The sequence below is a fragment of the Diadema antillarum genome, unplaced genomic scaffold, assembly GCF_040938485.1.
Source record: "Diadema antillarum isolate AM-2024a unplaced genomic scaffold, OU_Dant_1.0 seq00001285_RagTag, whole genome shotgun sequence".
NCBI lineage: Eukaryota > Metazoa > Echinodermata > Echinoidea > Diadematoida > Diadematidae > Diadema > Diadema antillarum.
In genome coordinates, this window is record NW_027272064.1 from 419,423 (window position 1) to 436,141 (window position 16,719).

General features: G+C 38.9%; 1 protein-coding gene across 1 annotated transcript; it reads left to right on the plus strand.

Annotated features, from left to right (window-relative positions):
- Window positions 1–9,095: 9,095 nt before the first annotated feature.
- On the plus strand, window positions 9,096–16,018 carry LOC139707934 (glutathione S-transferase Yc-like). The gene is made up of 3 exons (XM_071619929.1): window positions 9,096–9,388; window positions 12,720–12,771; window positions 15,882–16,018. Exons 1-3 carry the CDS (start codon window positions 9,296–9,298, stop codon window positions 16,016–16,018), a joined length of 282 nt encoding a protein of 93 aa, XP_071476030.1. The 5' UTR covers window positions 9,096–9,295.
- Window positions 16,019–16,719: the final 701 nt, after the last annotated feature.

Below are 16,719 nucleotides of genomic sequence, written 5' to 3' on the forward strand. Positions count from 1 at the left end.
TGTCAGTGAATTCACTGTACAAGTATGTGTATGCATATACGCATATACGTTTACCTTAGCCCAAAAGGTCGAGCAGAAACAGTAGTAGATATCACCCAAACTCAAATACAAAACAGATTTCACTGACACTAGACCTAAATATAGCAACGGACTCTCTATCAAAGACTAATAAACTACGTCAAAATTGTCCCAGTTCTATCTAACCCGTGTAATCAGTGTAATACTCGCTGGTCCATTACTAGTATCCTGGACCGTATCATCATGCATCTCTCTCTCTCTCTCTCCCTCCCTCTCTCTCCACCCTCATGTCTACTGATTTGGGGGTTGACGAAATCTGACTAAATTCTGAGGTAAACCTTGCTACTGATTCCCGAAACTGTCTGCTTAAACGTTTTCCCCCTCCTATCAAATACCTAATCCAAAAAAAAAAAGAAAAAAAAGAAAAGCTTGGAAAAAACAAAAACAAAACATGTACTGTATACGTTCAAGTTGTTCCAGAATTTACAGTGTCACAATTCACGAAGCAGTGTACAAATAGCAGCTATACCAAGGAGGTAAGCCTATATAGATCCTTGATGCCTCCATTCTTTTTTATTTTCATATCTCTTTTCAATTACATCAAAATCCAACTAAAATGAAAAAATGAAGAAATGCGAAATTCTAAATTTCAGAAGTTTTCATCACAAAAATACAAACTGGAAGATGGGACAATGTAATCAAGTAAAGAACTCCTTAAGTCACAGAAGTAGTTTGAACACAAAACATGATGATGAAAATCTTGTTTTTGGTCAATGGTTCAGAAACTGCTGGCAAACTCTTTTCCCTGTTACCAGTAATCGCTGCATTGTATATTACAAGATTGATATTGTACTGTAAAAGTTAGAGGCCTACATCTCATTCTCATCGATTTCTCTTAAAAATCATGAAAATTAGTGACGATATTATTTTCTATTCGGGGAAGGAGGGGGGGGGGGTGTCAATGAGAGCTTTGTGATGTGATCACCGCTGCCAATTTGAGTATAAAATATGGTTGCTACGAATCTCACTTATATTGTATAACACACCAGACAGCAAACTTTAAAATTTGGCAGTACTTTCTTAATATACAGAGATGAGGTCCGATTTTGATGGAAAGGTTGAACCTCCTACCTCTTCGTCTGATTTCGCGCTATCAATGAATGTTAACCTTTAAAATGATGATGTGGGAATTGCAGGTTAACTCATGTGTTTATGTCAAGAGAAGTAAGATCTCCGCTGCATTATAAAGGTACCTCATTGCCCCTAACTATATGAATGCCGTGCGAGTGATGCAATGCTACGGTACAAAAGTGTCCTACACAAGCAACCCAGACGATGATTCCGCTAGCCACTTAAAAATGATAATTTTCCTATCCGCCCGAAAAATTTCGTACAAATTCATTCAGAATGATTTTGCACAAAGTTGGTAACAGACAAAAAACAAACAAACAAACAAACAAACAAACAAACAAACAAACAAACAAACAAACAGCTATAAACGAACAAACAAGAGAGCGAGGGAGCGAACGAATGACGAACAAACGTCGGACACTGTGGTGATAACATCCTTTCCGGCATTGTACGTACTGACCATCGACTACCCAAGTGGCCTTGAAGGCCTATAATTATATACAACATACTAGTCATTTACAGGCGGAAGGAAAAGCATACGTAGTACATTATATCTATCTATCTATCTATCTATCTATCTATCTATCTATAATACATATACAGAAACGTTCATGATTATTAGGCCATGGGGTGAGCTGGTTTTTTCGCTTGTTTCGTTCCGACAACTGCGGCACTAAAATTTCTCCGCAGCTACGTGTAAACAAATAATCAAAAAGGCTACAGGAAAAAGTTCGACACAAACCCTCCTGTAGTATTTTGGTAATTTAGGGGGAAACAGTGAACTTTTTTGTCACTGAGGAGCTGAATATGTACACTTTGCCGTGTACGATATTCATTCGCGAACGATCATGTGATGTATGTTATCCAATCCGAATCGAGAATTATTGTTTACGAGTCAAAATGGCCGCCCCCTGTGAGCCTGTCGACGCGTCTACGTCGTCTGCTCAGCCGAAACTTTTAAGATGCGTTATTATGCATGTAACATCGATGAAGTTTGAAAATTTCACGGCTATGACAAACCTAAGATAGACGAAACCTATTTTGTGTGCTAAAGAGTGGATCAAATTGAGTGGGGGAGACCGTGAAATCGCAGACCAGAACGAAGTGATTCAGCTGCTCAGGGGGACTGACTGCAACCTACGTAGTAGGATAATTTGCAGGTTAGTTTACGTGCGTACAGTCGTAGCAGTCGACACTGCAGTGCAGTCTCACTCATACATTTATATGCGTATTCTAAATCCTAATGACCATGATGACTACAAGTACAACGTTAGCTATGTTATGAACGTTGCTTGTGTATGTTATAATGGGCGCTAATGCAGTAGCTTAGCCGTTAGCGTGTCTGTTACATTTTAGATAAATCATCTTGAATTTCACCTTGGCATGGCATAGCGCCGTTATAAGGTAGCCTTGATGTAATTTTTCATGTTGTTCTATGTACAGCCCAGGTTAGGTTGATGTAGCTGATCGGTGATATTGTTTTGTAAAAGTCTTGACACACAGGACTGGATTGAAAAAGGTCTAAACTGCATGTAAATTTATATTTTCATAATCATGGCCATGGAGTATTAATATTAAAAATCCATCTTGTTTCTCTCACCCCGAAATTGGCGAATCCCCCCCCCTCAAAACACACATTTAGCATCTCATTAAATTAACTTATTAATATTTGATATGAATAGATCTAAAAAACCAACAATGACAATAACATAATTTCAACAATTAAACTCCCTAAAACATATGATTACCATTATGTTGTGCCAAACTATAAAGCAGTGGGTGGTGGTGATAGTGAAATTAGTATTAATGATGATAAGGCAGTTGTATTCATAATTATGATAATTGATATTGCATGTGATCAGGTGCTGAAAGCTGTAGATTTAATTTAAAATCAGTAATTGCACTGCAAGTACAAGTTGAAGTAGTTGATGATGACAATGATCATGAGGTGTTAATGATTACCTGGCATAGTACTAGGGCCTATTGGTAATTACAAGATTCAAATATTGGCAGTCAATAGTCTACCGTACATTTAATGATATATTGAGTGTAATGTTCAACCCCTCCCTCTAGCGTTTAGCCTTTTTTTCCCCCTAACAAAATCCAACGGCTAATCATTGCTGTTCATTTCTCCATTGTATTAAATAGGATTCCATGAAACGTGCTACAAGAGGTTTATAGATAGCAAACGCCTGAATCTCGCTAGGAAACGAAAGCTGAAGGAGGAGCCTGGTCCGTCAGCAGGAGCATCTGTTTCCTCCCCTAAGACGCTCACATCAAGATCAAGATTTTCTTCTGGAAGCTCTTCAGGTTCTGCTGTGTTGCCTGTGAAATGCATCATTTGCAACAGACTCAACCTGCTCATTACTTGCCAAGGGAAATAGGTTAATATGATTGATATTGAAGCGTGAAAACATTGTCATGTTACTATAAGTTGTCCTTGATAAAATGGAGCAATATATATACACCACTGAAACATTCACACATATACAAAGAACTTCAATGCAAAGTTCAGAAACAACAGAATGTACTGTATATGCACCAATGCTTTGGTCAATGTGATTGATATTCAAGAATTGACATCTTACCAAAGTTGTGCATGATAAAATGTCTTTGTAATACAGATTGCTTCCTGTATTTTGAATACCAATGTTTATGCAACATGTTTTGACTCCTTGCCTCAGTATGTGATTGTTCGCCCTTTAGCAAACATTTCTGCCCACTATTATGATTTGATTAGGGTTGAATTATTCTAAGAACAAAGATGTTTTCCTAAGTGTGTTTTTTTTTCATAAAACTGAATGACTACGATTAAAATTTGTTTCTCCCACTCTGGGAAGAAAAATATGTTACTATTATTAATACTGAAAAGAGAATGTTCATGTAGAAAGGTCAGTACAATGTAGGTGTGAGTACAAAATCAGTTTGCTAAAACTAATACACACCAGCCAAATGAAAATTGTGCATAAGTTGAGTCAGGTTTACACAGATCCTCTGATATTGGAAGTTAATTGCAGTGTTATCATAATTTTTAATGCCAAACCTGTTTTATTCTCTCCAAGATTTTCAGGTACACATTGCCTCCAATACAGAATCCAACAGTTTTCACTCATGAATGGGTAAACTATAATTTTGCCTTTATTTTATGTATTGGCATTTTTCAAAACTTTTACACCCTTTCAAGGATATTTGGACCATGGAATGTTCCAGGAAATTTATTAAAACTAGAAAATTTGACTGATTATCATTTTGAGCTATCTTACATGAAAGGAGGTAGTGTCCCACCATGTTGTAACATAATGATAGCAATGGAAACTTCAGGAAATTTTATGAAGATTAAATTTTCTAGTGCTAAAGTAATGTATAATATTTCATGAACAACGTGATTGCTATGTGATCTAAGTTTATTAAAGCTTCTTAAGAAGAAGAAGAAGAAAAGAAAAACATGTTTACTGATAAGCAATATGATCTGTTTAATAGTAATGTCTCATGTGTGTAAATGAGTTTGTATGTGTGCGTGTGAGTGTATATAATATGTCAGCGTTTGTATGCACCTGTGTATGTGTAATGCACTGATCAATACATGTATTATATCATTGTGTGTGTTCATGTTTATGATAATCTTTTTTATGATGCTGATGTGATAAATGGCCAAGGCATGTAGAATATTTTAATACACTTGGGTATATTGAATCTTCATAACTATGTGTGTGCGTATGTGTGTGTGCATGTGAGGGTGTGTGTGTGTGTGTGTGTGTGTGTGTACAATAAGATTCTCCCACATGCACGCGGACACACACACAAACAAACGCACCGAATTTTTTTCTTTTTTTTTTGCCTTGAATGATTAGTCATTTGATTAATAACATGTCTTTGAACAGAATATAAGGCATTTGCCTTGACCTTTGACGGTCAGTCAGTGCTCTCTCTCATATGGTCTTGAACCACTTTGCTCTTGTCCTCCTTTGCATAGCCAGCATCAGGAAAAGCTGAAACATGAGATATAATGCAACTATTAAACCAAAACTTCACTTTTTTTTTCTAGGTATATGGCTAAAAGCAGTGCTTTACAAATGTGTATATGTATTTCAGCTTAGAAACACTATGGGAACTATACTGCGGCTAGCAGCCCCATACGCATAACTGCAGCCAGCAGCCCCATACGCATAGCGTCATGGGGCTGTGAACTGTAGCATACAGGATCATGACGGATGTTTTATCGCGGACAAATATCAACTTAAAATCGGGAAAAAATCTTCAATTTGAAGACTTATTAATAAATTTGAAGTATTGATAACAGAGTTCGTGCAAGGTTTGCTTCTGCAAATAGTTCCTTTCTGTTCAAATTGATGACTAAATGTGACTCGGTCGAGAGGAAACTGGGAGAGCTACACTGAATTGTCGGCCAGCGCATGCACACACAGATATCTAATATCCAGTCAATGGATTCGAAATTTGTGCGCAGTGATGTGTGCGCCTGCGCTGACCGTCAATTCAGCGTAGCTCTCCCAGATTCCTCTCGACCTAGTCATATTAAGTCATCAAATCGAACAGAAAATGACTATTTGTAGAACCAAACCTTGCACGAACCCTGTTGTCAATACTTCAACCTTACTTTTAAGTCTTCAAATTGAAGAATTTTTGTTCGATTAAAGGTTGACATTTGTCCGCGATACTACCCTGTCATGATCCTAAATGCTACAATCCGCAGCCCCATTACAATATGTGTATTGGGCTGCTGGTCGCAGTTTATAAAATATGGATTTTCGCAAAAACTACAGGATATTTCGAGGAGAACTTTTTACAGTGAATTTAGGATGTACAAAACATCACATTTCCGCATTCAGAAAGTAGTGCCAGTGTTGCTGGAACGAAACCCATTTTCTAAGCCTCTTTTTCAGCTTCACCCCATGGCCTATATGTATTTTTCGTACAGTGCATGCTTATTGCTTGTATATCCTAAAATAATAAAACAATAATAATAAGGTCTTATTTACCCAGGGTAGCCTCTTCAATGTTACCACTGCTCTACCAGAGGGCCCTGCCATTATTATTACCCCAGCGTTACCCATTTGTACACCTGGGTCGAGAGGGACATGTTGGGCAAAAGCATCTTGTCCAAGGACGTAAGCACTGGGCGGGATTCGAACTCGGGTCCTCCGATCGGGAGTCGGGATCATTGTAAGAGTCTTATCCACGATGCCACAGCGCCCCCACAAATCCTATATAGGTGATTTATTACAATGTTTCGTTATGAATATTGAGTGCTTCACAAAACACAATCATTGCTTTTTAGTGGACCCCTCAGTTCTCTTTCCCCCCTCCAAACATAACGTAGTATTTTGCTGATTAATTATGTGTACAAATGTATTATCTCTATATCATATTTGTTAATTTTCGGTTCGCACATTCTAATGTATTTGCTTATGATATAATTCCTGATTTATTCTGTGTTATATTTTGTTGGAAGAAAATGAGAATGAAAATAAATAAATCGAATTGAATTGTTTTATAAATTTATGTTTTATATACAGTGGCTTGTTTTTTTTCACAATGCCACACAATGCCACCTTTGCCTCCAAAAGATGTGCAGTTTATGCTGTTATGTTCTACCAAAAAAAGAGAATGAATTTGAATTGAATTGAATTATATTGAATGGAATTGACCTCATCGTGTACAGAAAAAGTAATTGTTGCTTCTTCATGATATACTATAATCAAGACTCTGAGAAGTATGATGGAGTGGTAGGAATGTATAGATGTACAGGGTGTTTTATCAGCGGGTGTTTTATTGGCCGAGCTTTCGGTCCGTTTAGTAAACATTCATCAGGGCTACATTAGCATATGCAAAAGGAAATTACTCTTTACAGCATCGCTCCGTTTATGACTGTACTATTAAACAGCACTTGCACTAGAGTAATAGGATTGAAATGATAATGATCATTTATGGTAAATTGTAAACTTCGAATTGAGTTGGTTTCAGAGGGAAATATATATACATATTTTAGTATTGTGCGACAACACTAAATACTTTTTTTACACCGAGAAATATGAAATAAATTGAAATTGAAATTGAAAATAATTATATATTCTTTCCCTCTCTCTCAATCCTCGTCCAAGTCCTCTCTGTATGAAGTCATTTCCATTTGTACGTGAGTGCATGAAGCCTTGTATGAGCGACCATTAAAATAACTTTCTGAAATCTGGCTACTCCCTGCTACCGTATACCTTCCTACTTATCAATATGTATAATTTTATATGTATATGTATATGGTGTGTGTGTGTGTGTGTGTGTGTGTGTGTGTGTATTATATATATACGAGAATTAAATGCACGTGTTGGTTTTAACACACAAAAGATGAAAGAAAGAGATCAGTAATTCCAAAAATATCATTTAAAGAGAAGTACACACTCCTTTTACTCGTTCCTGACATAATGATTTTTAACCCCTTCTTTATAACAGAGGTAGGCCTACTTGAGCAAGTCAATTAATTTTTCATTATGCTAGAAAAATTAAACTTTGCCCCACTCATCAAACATACTTATCTATATAAGTCTACATCAAATCAAAATCTATATATCGCTCTGTCCCATTATACGTGTTACGTAATTCTTAATTCATGCACTTTACTTACATCAGCATACAATGTGGCGTGCACCCATACGTTCTGTAGAATTATCTGTCTGTCGTTCTCTCTCCCCTTTTCTTTGTCCCTTCTAGGTTTTCTCTTCCTATCTGAAGCAAATGTTCTATATGTTTGCAATGTTCTATTATGCATCCTAGCTGGAAATCATGTATCATCTTATTTTGATATATTTGATGTATTTTTTTTTACACCGAGAAATATGAAAATAAATTGAAATTGAAATTGAAAATAATTATATATTCTCTCCCGCTCTCAATCCTCGTCCAAGTCCTCTCTCTCATGCGGCATCTCCTCTCCACGTCACAATTCATCACATTTCCAGATAGAACTGGCAGTTAAAGGAGACTGTTGAGAAATTATACAGAAAATGTTGATTTATTATCATAAACCCTTTGTTCGTTTTCAACTACAGAGATGTTTCTGATAGAATTCTGTTTTTATACAAAACAACACTACAAGCAAACAAATCTAGCTAATGTATCAAATAATGTTATTGTTTCCAGGGCGACTGCTCTGTACATGGCGTACTTATCATTCTTCAGACTATGGATAGACAAGCATTGGATATCTAAACAAAACTGTTCATACAAAGGCCACAGACAGAAAAAATGTCAACACAACTACCCAGTAGATTTATCATTAGAAAATTGATTTGTAGAAATAGTAATCAATTTGTACAAATGATTTAATTTTCATCTAGAGGTTGCTAGAACATACAGAAATGAATTAAGGTGAAACTTGACTAAAAATTAGATGAGCATGATACTATAGAGAAGAGAATTTTACATGAACAAAACCTTTTCGTTATTCATTGGACGTCACTTTGCTTCCCAACATTGTTACCTTATTCTTATCTCATTTCATCCTTTGAATTGTTACCTCCACATGTCAAAAGTCACTATAGTGTCATTTTTTACATTTTCGCAATACCTTTTATTTTTTTCTAGTCTAATTTGAAAACCGTGAAGAAATAATTGAAATCAATTGGTAAGTTACGATATCCTGCATGTGATTTTATTGATCATTTCCAAAACAATACACTTTATCGAAATCTTTAACATTGTGAGCTTTAGTAAAGGCATCTGATGAAAGACATGTTGGGTTGTCGCGGGTTGAGGAGTAGTGGCCAGTATTTCTTCGCACATCGTGAAGTCTCGAACAACTCCCTCTATCGGTGATCTGCAGACATAAATCTCCTCCCGTGTGGCGCCATGTACGATCGTACGATACTGCGGAGCTAGCTAACGAGCTAGCTAGCTAGCTAGCTAGGATCTAGGACGTGACAGCAGCGATTAGGCAACCTGTGTTGTGAAGGCGAGTATATACCGGTACATGTTTTATGTGTTCATGATTTCATAATACACGGTGTTGAATGTTAGTCTAATTACGTTTCATCAGTCACTACTAATTCTCACGCTCGTTTTACATCATTCAAGAGGCTAATTGGCTGAACCCAATCAACGTCTACTCAGAAATCCGAGAGGGAGAGAGAAATTCGCTATGGCAGACAAGGGGCGACCACGACTGACGTATTTTGCTGGTCGAGGACTTGCTGAGGTCATACGATTAGCTTTGAATGCTGCGAAAATCGAGGTAAGACTCGACTAAGCTCTACACTAGCGAGCTCTAACGTTAGCCAAAGTACTTGATGTATATATTTTTTTTAATAGTGTTCCAGTCACAATAATTGAGTCAATAACTGTATTGTAAATATATTTGTACTTCATTGAAAAGGCCGGCCGGCCGGGCGCTCGGGCGGTCTGTCGGACTGCGTACCTCGGTTAGTTGGCAGCCCCGCACGGGCGCGGGCCTACGCTACGAGTTTATAGCCGGGGATTTGCGTTGCGCTGATGAGTTGATGATCTTTCATTTTTGTCTGTCATGTTAAAGTATGTTCCATCAGCTCGCAGGCAATGCATGTGAAGGATATTTGGATATAGTTCTCACGATCCACTTTGTCCCCATTCTTGAATACAGACAGGAACAAAATTTCCTAGCCTCCAGCTCCAGTCGTGTGGTACCTCCCTTGTTGGACAGAAAGATCCGGAGGAGTCGTATTTTTTTTTTACGTTATCACTCTCCTCCATAGATGGGATCCGTGAAGCCAGAGGCAGTCTCTGCGAAACATATCCCCGACGATCAGATACAGACCAATTTTTCGGTCGACTCCCTTGTCTGGTAGTGGTAGGAAAGCCTCAGAATGGTACAAAGTGCTGAGGCTACTCTTGACAGCCTCTTCAAGACTAAAGCTGGGATTCCATCCGGTCCGTGTGCTTTGCCTTGCCAACTTGCTAGTCTCCCCAGCAGCTTTTCAGTGCCATTGGGGGGGGGGGGGGGGGGGGGGGTGGTGATGTTGATATCTGGCATTGACTGGCATTGTGTCAGATGGTGACACTGCAAGAGGAAAATTTGGGGGGGCAAGTCTGTTTCGGCTGTGAAGGCCTGCTTGAACTTCTCATCGAATACCTCTGCTTTAACTTGGGCTTGGGGATCAGTCACCACCTTCTGGTCTCCTGATTTCAGCAAGGGAATTCCATTCCAGTCATTTTGAGTTTCTTTATGAATCCTCAGAACCTCTCTCTGCCTTCATATTGGTATGTGTCATCAAATTGTGTGAATATCGATTCTAGATGAGTCCACTATGCTCTTCTTGTTTCTGTCGGGATGAGACCCTTCATTTTGCGCATTTTTTCTTCTCATAGCACCAAAGCGATGTGCTCATTCCATTTTTGATTCTGCCTTGCTTTCTTGTGTCTTGTATAGTTGTCTCTCTTCCTCTCGAGTTGATGTACTATCCTCTCTTTCATCCATGGCAAGTTGCATTTTAGCTTGTAACTTCTTTTTCTTTGTAATTACTTACTAAAGTAAATCATTGCTTCATTATCCACTTTAGGATAGTTGTTAAGGATGGTAATTTGTACTTTCCATGAAGTGATATAGAGATTGATAGAGCGTAATTCATACAATGTATCTGAAGAAATGAAGACAATCATACAGACACCTGTGCATTTCTCTTTATGACTTGGAAGATATACTTTTCCTGTCTTCTCTCCATAGGAGATGTGATACAGTGTACATGTTTGTGCAGTGCTCACCAGAAATACCATCAGGGATATTTGGTGAATTAGAATGGTGAATCACTGTGGTTGAATGCACATGTATTTTGCTAATTATGAGAATGGTGTCAACAAATTAATGTGGTATATAATTACTGTGGTACCGTAATTAAAATGTGAATGCACCTACTGTCATGTTGCAGTTCAACTATTTAAAGTAAAAAAAAAATGAAAGCTGTTGTGCTGGCAAGTGCTTATTTATTTGATTATTTCCATAATTACATGTGGGACTACATGTATGCTACAGTTGGCGGCATGTCAGTATGATCATATGGGCTCCTTTGACTCATGAAGCACTATCTACAGTGTACATGTATGCATCACAAACTAGTAATATGTCTGACATTTATGCAAAGTCTGTGCATCAATCATGATGTAGGCCCTACACATTGTACGTGTAACATATTTAAAATGTGCAAATTTCAATTTAAAAGCTAATCAATGATTTTGTTTATTATTGTCTAAGACAGCAAAGCCTATCTCCTTCTTTCCAGTCTAGGTTTGTAATGTACAGACTACAGTCTCAGTTTGGTTAGGTTCTTAAGCTGTCCCACATCTCATTAGCCTGTACTCCATTTCTGTACAGGTATTCCATTTCTTTCCCACGACTCTCATTCCTTTCCCATCCATGTTATTCCTTTCCCGTCCGTGTTTGCAGTATTCACCTCAGCTTGTTGTTACATCTGATCCTTTTGTTTAAGATTCCATGTCTACAGTTCTCATCCCAGCTTGTTGCCAGATTGGTCTTCATGCGGTTTGTTCTGTGTGAATTGGGTTCTTTCATTTTAGTTGGTCTCTTCCATTTCTGTTGGTCTCTTCCATTTCTGTTACTCCTATTGGTCTTTTTAATTCATTTGAATATGTAAATATGTAAATACATTTCATGCAGATCATGTCCATGATGTTACACACTAGTATGTACAAATGCAGAGACTCCAACCCAAAGCACCTTTTGATCTGGAGATTCTCCCGCCTAAAACCCCTAGCAAACGGGAGACTCCAAGTTGATGTGTGCGAAGTGCGAAGTGCGAAGTTCCTGGGGAACTAGATGCTCTCTGGTGCTATCTAAGGCTTATTTTTTTCAACATACAATAGCAATAAGTAAGAAATCCTTTCCAACGGGAGACACAGAGCCAGGGCGGGAGAAATTAAATCTCAAGCGGGAGAACGGGAGATTTTGCAAAAATGGGTTTTCAGCGGGAGATCTCCCGTCGAAAACAGGAGAGTTGGAGTCTCTGCAAATGTATCATGTAATTTTCAACTTGTTGAAATGTTGATTGTCATTATTATTCTATATCAAGCAATCATGTGTGTGTGCGTTTGACCACTGAGTCTGATCTTTGTAGGATGTATCTGGTTATCCATTGGTCCATTCACGCCGTACAAACAAGTGAAGTTGTCACGCCACCATGTTACCAGTGCAAAATTGACACTGTATCGGGACTTGCATGCATTTTCCAGCAAGGCAGAGACTGTCGCCAAGATGATGTGAGCTCCTTACTCAAGTGTATGGGAGATATATGTGGTAAGATGGCAGCACAGTGGTTTCAAAGCGATTGGCCTGCGAGATATCCAGATACTCCCTCTAGAGATCAGTGGTTTGAACATTGTACATGTAGCTGTAGGCATTCCATTATACCTAGTGGCCTCCATTGGCTCTTTTGCTGGACCATGTCCAAGACTTCTTGATGTTGACCAGAAAAAAAAAAAAATTCTAGAAGTCAGACCTTTTAGCCTGTACTGTACTTTATCCATGCCATCCATTAATGACTATCAATGTACGATTATCTGTTTCTTTGACTGCTCAGTACGAGGATATCTACATGAGAACAAGGGAAGAGTTTGTCCAGCTGATCAAAGGTACAAGCAAGCAGAGGTTACAGTATTAAAATTTGAATATTTCATTTAAATGGTTTCTAATTGTCTCTCAGAAAGTTAAAACCTGAATCTCCATCTCAACCAAAACTATACCATGCACCTAGCATGTCTTATGGGAGATTATAGCGAAGAGTTGGGTATGCGTATTTAAACTACCATAGAAAACAAGGGCTTCAGGTCAAGTGTTCATCAAAATAAAGGGGAGTGGCATGAAAAGGCTGAAGGACTTCCTGTTCAATGACAGGAAAGACATAATGCAGAATTGTAGTGTCACAATGTTTTAAATTTGAAAAAAAAGGAAGACTAAAACTATGTTTGTACATGATTAGGTTAACTTTACATGTGCACTGTACATATTCGTGGATGGTAGACACTCTATACACATGAACAAAGAAAAAGAATGAAAAAGGCTTAAATTAAAAAACGAGTACTGTTATATTTTTGTATCTGATATGCTGTTCAACCTTTGAGCAGAATGTCAGTGGAACAGATTGTGGTTGTAATTTCTGGAGTCAGCGTTAGTGGTAGTCTGCTGTCTCAGGCTAGTAAAGAAGATGGAGTCAAAAAGGGCCTGAGCTTTCGATCCTAGCAGAATCTTCGTCAGAGGCAAAATGACATACAAGCAGGGAAAGCAATCACATATAAGGACTTCACACAAGAACAGACAGGGACAGGCTGGGTACACAGAACAAAGAAAACAAAGGAGAGGATGGGAGGTAATGGGCAAGGAGCCCAACAAGTAAAGAGAGGGGGATTAGAGCAGGAGGGTGGACAGGACAAAGGGCAGAGGAGAGTGGACAGACAAAAGGCAGAGGAGGGTCAGTGCTGATCAAGAGGATCAAGGGGGCAACCAATGAAGGAAAAGGATGAATAGGGAGGCAACATCAAGGAAGATAAGGAACACCAGAGGGATAAAGAAAGGGAAAGAGTGAAAAAGGCAACAGCAAGGGGAAGGGGGGGCTGAGCTAACAGTGAACCCTGAAGGGAGTACCAGGAAGAGGCAGCAAAAGGAAGTAATCAAACATAAAAAGTGTATATACACACACAGTAATGATAATGACAAATGAAATAACAGTAATGAAAAAGATATTGATAAAAGAAATGAAATAAAACACATATGAAAAAAGGGGGAGAGAAAATTGTATACAATGTATGTAGATGAGCAGGCAAGGCATAGTAAGCACAAGTATGTATAAGCCAACAAAACCAAGTGTGTGTATGTTTAGGTGTGTGTGTGTGTGTATGTTTAGGTCTACCTAAACATACACACACTTGGTTTTGTTGGCTTATACATACTTGTGCTTACTATGCCTTGCCTGCTCATCTACATACATTGTATACAATTTTCTCTCCCCCTTTTTATGCCTCCGCAACGAAGTGGCCGGAGGCATTATGTTTTCGGGTCGTCCGTCCGTCCGTCCGTCCGTCCGTCTGTCCGTCTGTCCGTCCGTCCGTCCGTAGGTCCGTCCGTCCCGTTTTGTTTTTGTCGATATCTCAAGAACCGTGTGGTGGTTTTACATCAAACTTGGTATGAAGGTATATCCTTGGGGATAATACTTTGTGTGGATTTTAGGGTCACAGGGTCAAAGGTCAAAGGTCACAGGTTATTTTGTGAAAAAAAATAGAAATTTCATGTTTTTCTCCATATCTCGCAAATGGTTCAAGGTATCTTCATGGAACTTAGTATATATGCTTGTACCGATGGGCAGTGATTATCTAGGGAAGTTGGGGGTCATGGGTCAAAGGTCAGGGGGGTCAAAGGTCAAGGTCAACTCCTCAAAATATCACTACTTTCCTTAAAATGCAATATACCTGAAGGTTGTTTTTTTTTTTTTTAACTTGATGTATGGCATGTATTACCCAATATATATTTTTGGGGAAGTTCCCTGCCAAAAGGTCAAAGGTCAAAAGGTAAAAGGTCAAGTGAAAGTGCTAAATTGCACTTTTTCCTCCATATCTCGAAAGTAACTCAAGGTATCATCATGAAACTTACATATTTATGCATGTTCAACCTAACAGTGATTCTCTTTGGTACTGTGAGGTCAAAGGTCAAAGGCCAGGTTTAGATAATGCTATTTTCCCATTTGATACTGAAATTATACTTTTTCTCAATACCTTGAAAATTACTCAATGCATAAACTTATAAATGGGTCAAAAGTCAAGTAAAAATCATCAGTTCCCCAAATACCTGCACTCTGACATTTTAATCATTCATCCAATTGAACCTAGTTCTAGGAAAGTGAACATTCAGCACATTTGTGTCAAACCTGTCATTTTAATATTTTGCCAATTGTGTGAAACTGTCATCACACATTGTCAAGACATTGTACTATAGACCTATTAGGAGAACCATGCATTATGGCGGAGGCATATCAGTAGCCGTAGCAATATATCTATTTTCATATGTGTTTTATTTCATTTCTTTTATCAATATCTTTTTCATTACTGTTATTTCATTTGTCATTATCATTACTGTGTGTGTATATACACTTTTTATGTTTGATTACTTCCTTTTGCTGCCTCTTCCTGGTACTCCCTTCAGGGTTCACTGTTAGCTCAGCCCCCCCCCCCCCCTTCCCCTTGCTGTTGCCTTTTTCACTCTTTCCCTTTCTTTATCCCTCTGGTGTTCCTTATCTTCCTTGATGTTGCCTCCCTATTCATCCTTTTCCTTCATTGGTTGCCCCCTTGATCCTCTTGATCAGCACTGACCCTCCTCTGCCCTTTGTCCTGTCCACCCTCCTGCTCTAATCCCCCTCTCTTTACTTGTTGGGCTCCTTGCCCATTACCTCCCATCCTCTCCTTTGTTTTCTTTGTTCTGTGTACCCAGCCTGTCCCTGTCTGTTCTTGTGTGAAGTCGTTATATGTGATTGCTTTCCCTGCTTGTTTGTCATTTTGCCTCTGACGAAGATTCTGCTAGGATCGAAAGCTCAGGCCCCTTTTGACTCCATTTTACTCCATTGGCTCGCCTTTATTGGATAAGCAGTTTTCAGCAGTTTTTTTTTGCCACATTTAGTAAAGAAGACAATACAACTCTTTATCTCAACACTTACCCTCTTCCTGGCACCAATTAAATTGCCTTTTCATTGCCTCAGATGGGAAGCTGATGTTCAAGCAGGTTCCTCTTCTAGAGATGGATGGAAAGAACCTGATTGGGAGCGAAAGCACTTTCCGCTACGTCTGCAAGAAAGGAGGCTTTATGGGCAAGACGGATGACGATCAGGCCATGTGAGAAATTCGAAGTCAATTCGTTGTCTTATAGAGCAAATAGTGCACAAAACAGTTCCTATACCATAAAAAAAGGAGGCTCTCGAGTGATAAATTGTTGCACTGGGCCAATTTAAGTAGACTTTCCTTTTTAATGTCACAGATGGGATACTTTTGTGCAGAATTTGTACATATTGGGATGTTTAACGAATTGGATTACATGTTGCTCTTTTTGCGCTAGTTCAATTAAAGTGTGAATCTCGTGAAAATTTCCACACCGCAAAAAATCAAGGTTGACTTTTGTGGATTCAATAACTGCAGGAAATCAAGAAATGACATTAATAGTGAAGAGGTTAGAGATATCAGGCTGGCAGTACAAAAGTCAAGAAATCTCCCGTATCCAGGCACTTACCCCCTGGGCAACTACCCTCCGGATAACTACCACAAGGATAATTACCCCCCAGGTCTATTCCCCCTTAGGGCAACTACCCCCCCGGACAACTACCCTCCTAGGACAATCACCCTCCAGGGCCATTACCCCCTAGGACAACTACCACCCGGTCATCTACCCTCCTAGGGCAACTACCCCCAAGGGCAATTATCCTTAGGACATCTACCCCCCCCCCCCCCCCCCCCCCGATAACTACCCTCTGGGTAACTACCCCCTGGATGACTACCCCCCGGATAACTACCCCCCAGATAACTACCACCCGGATAACTACCCCC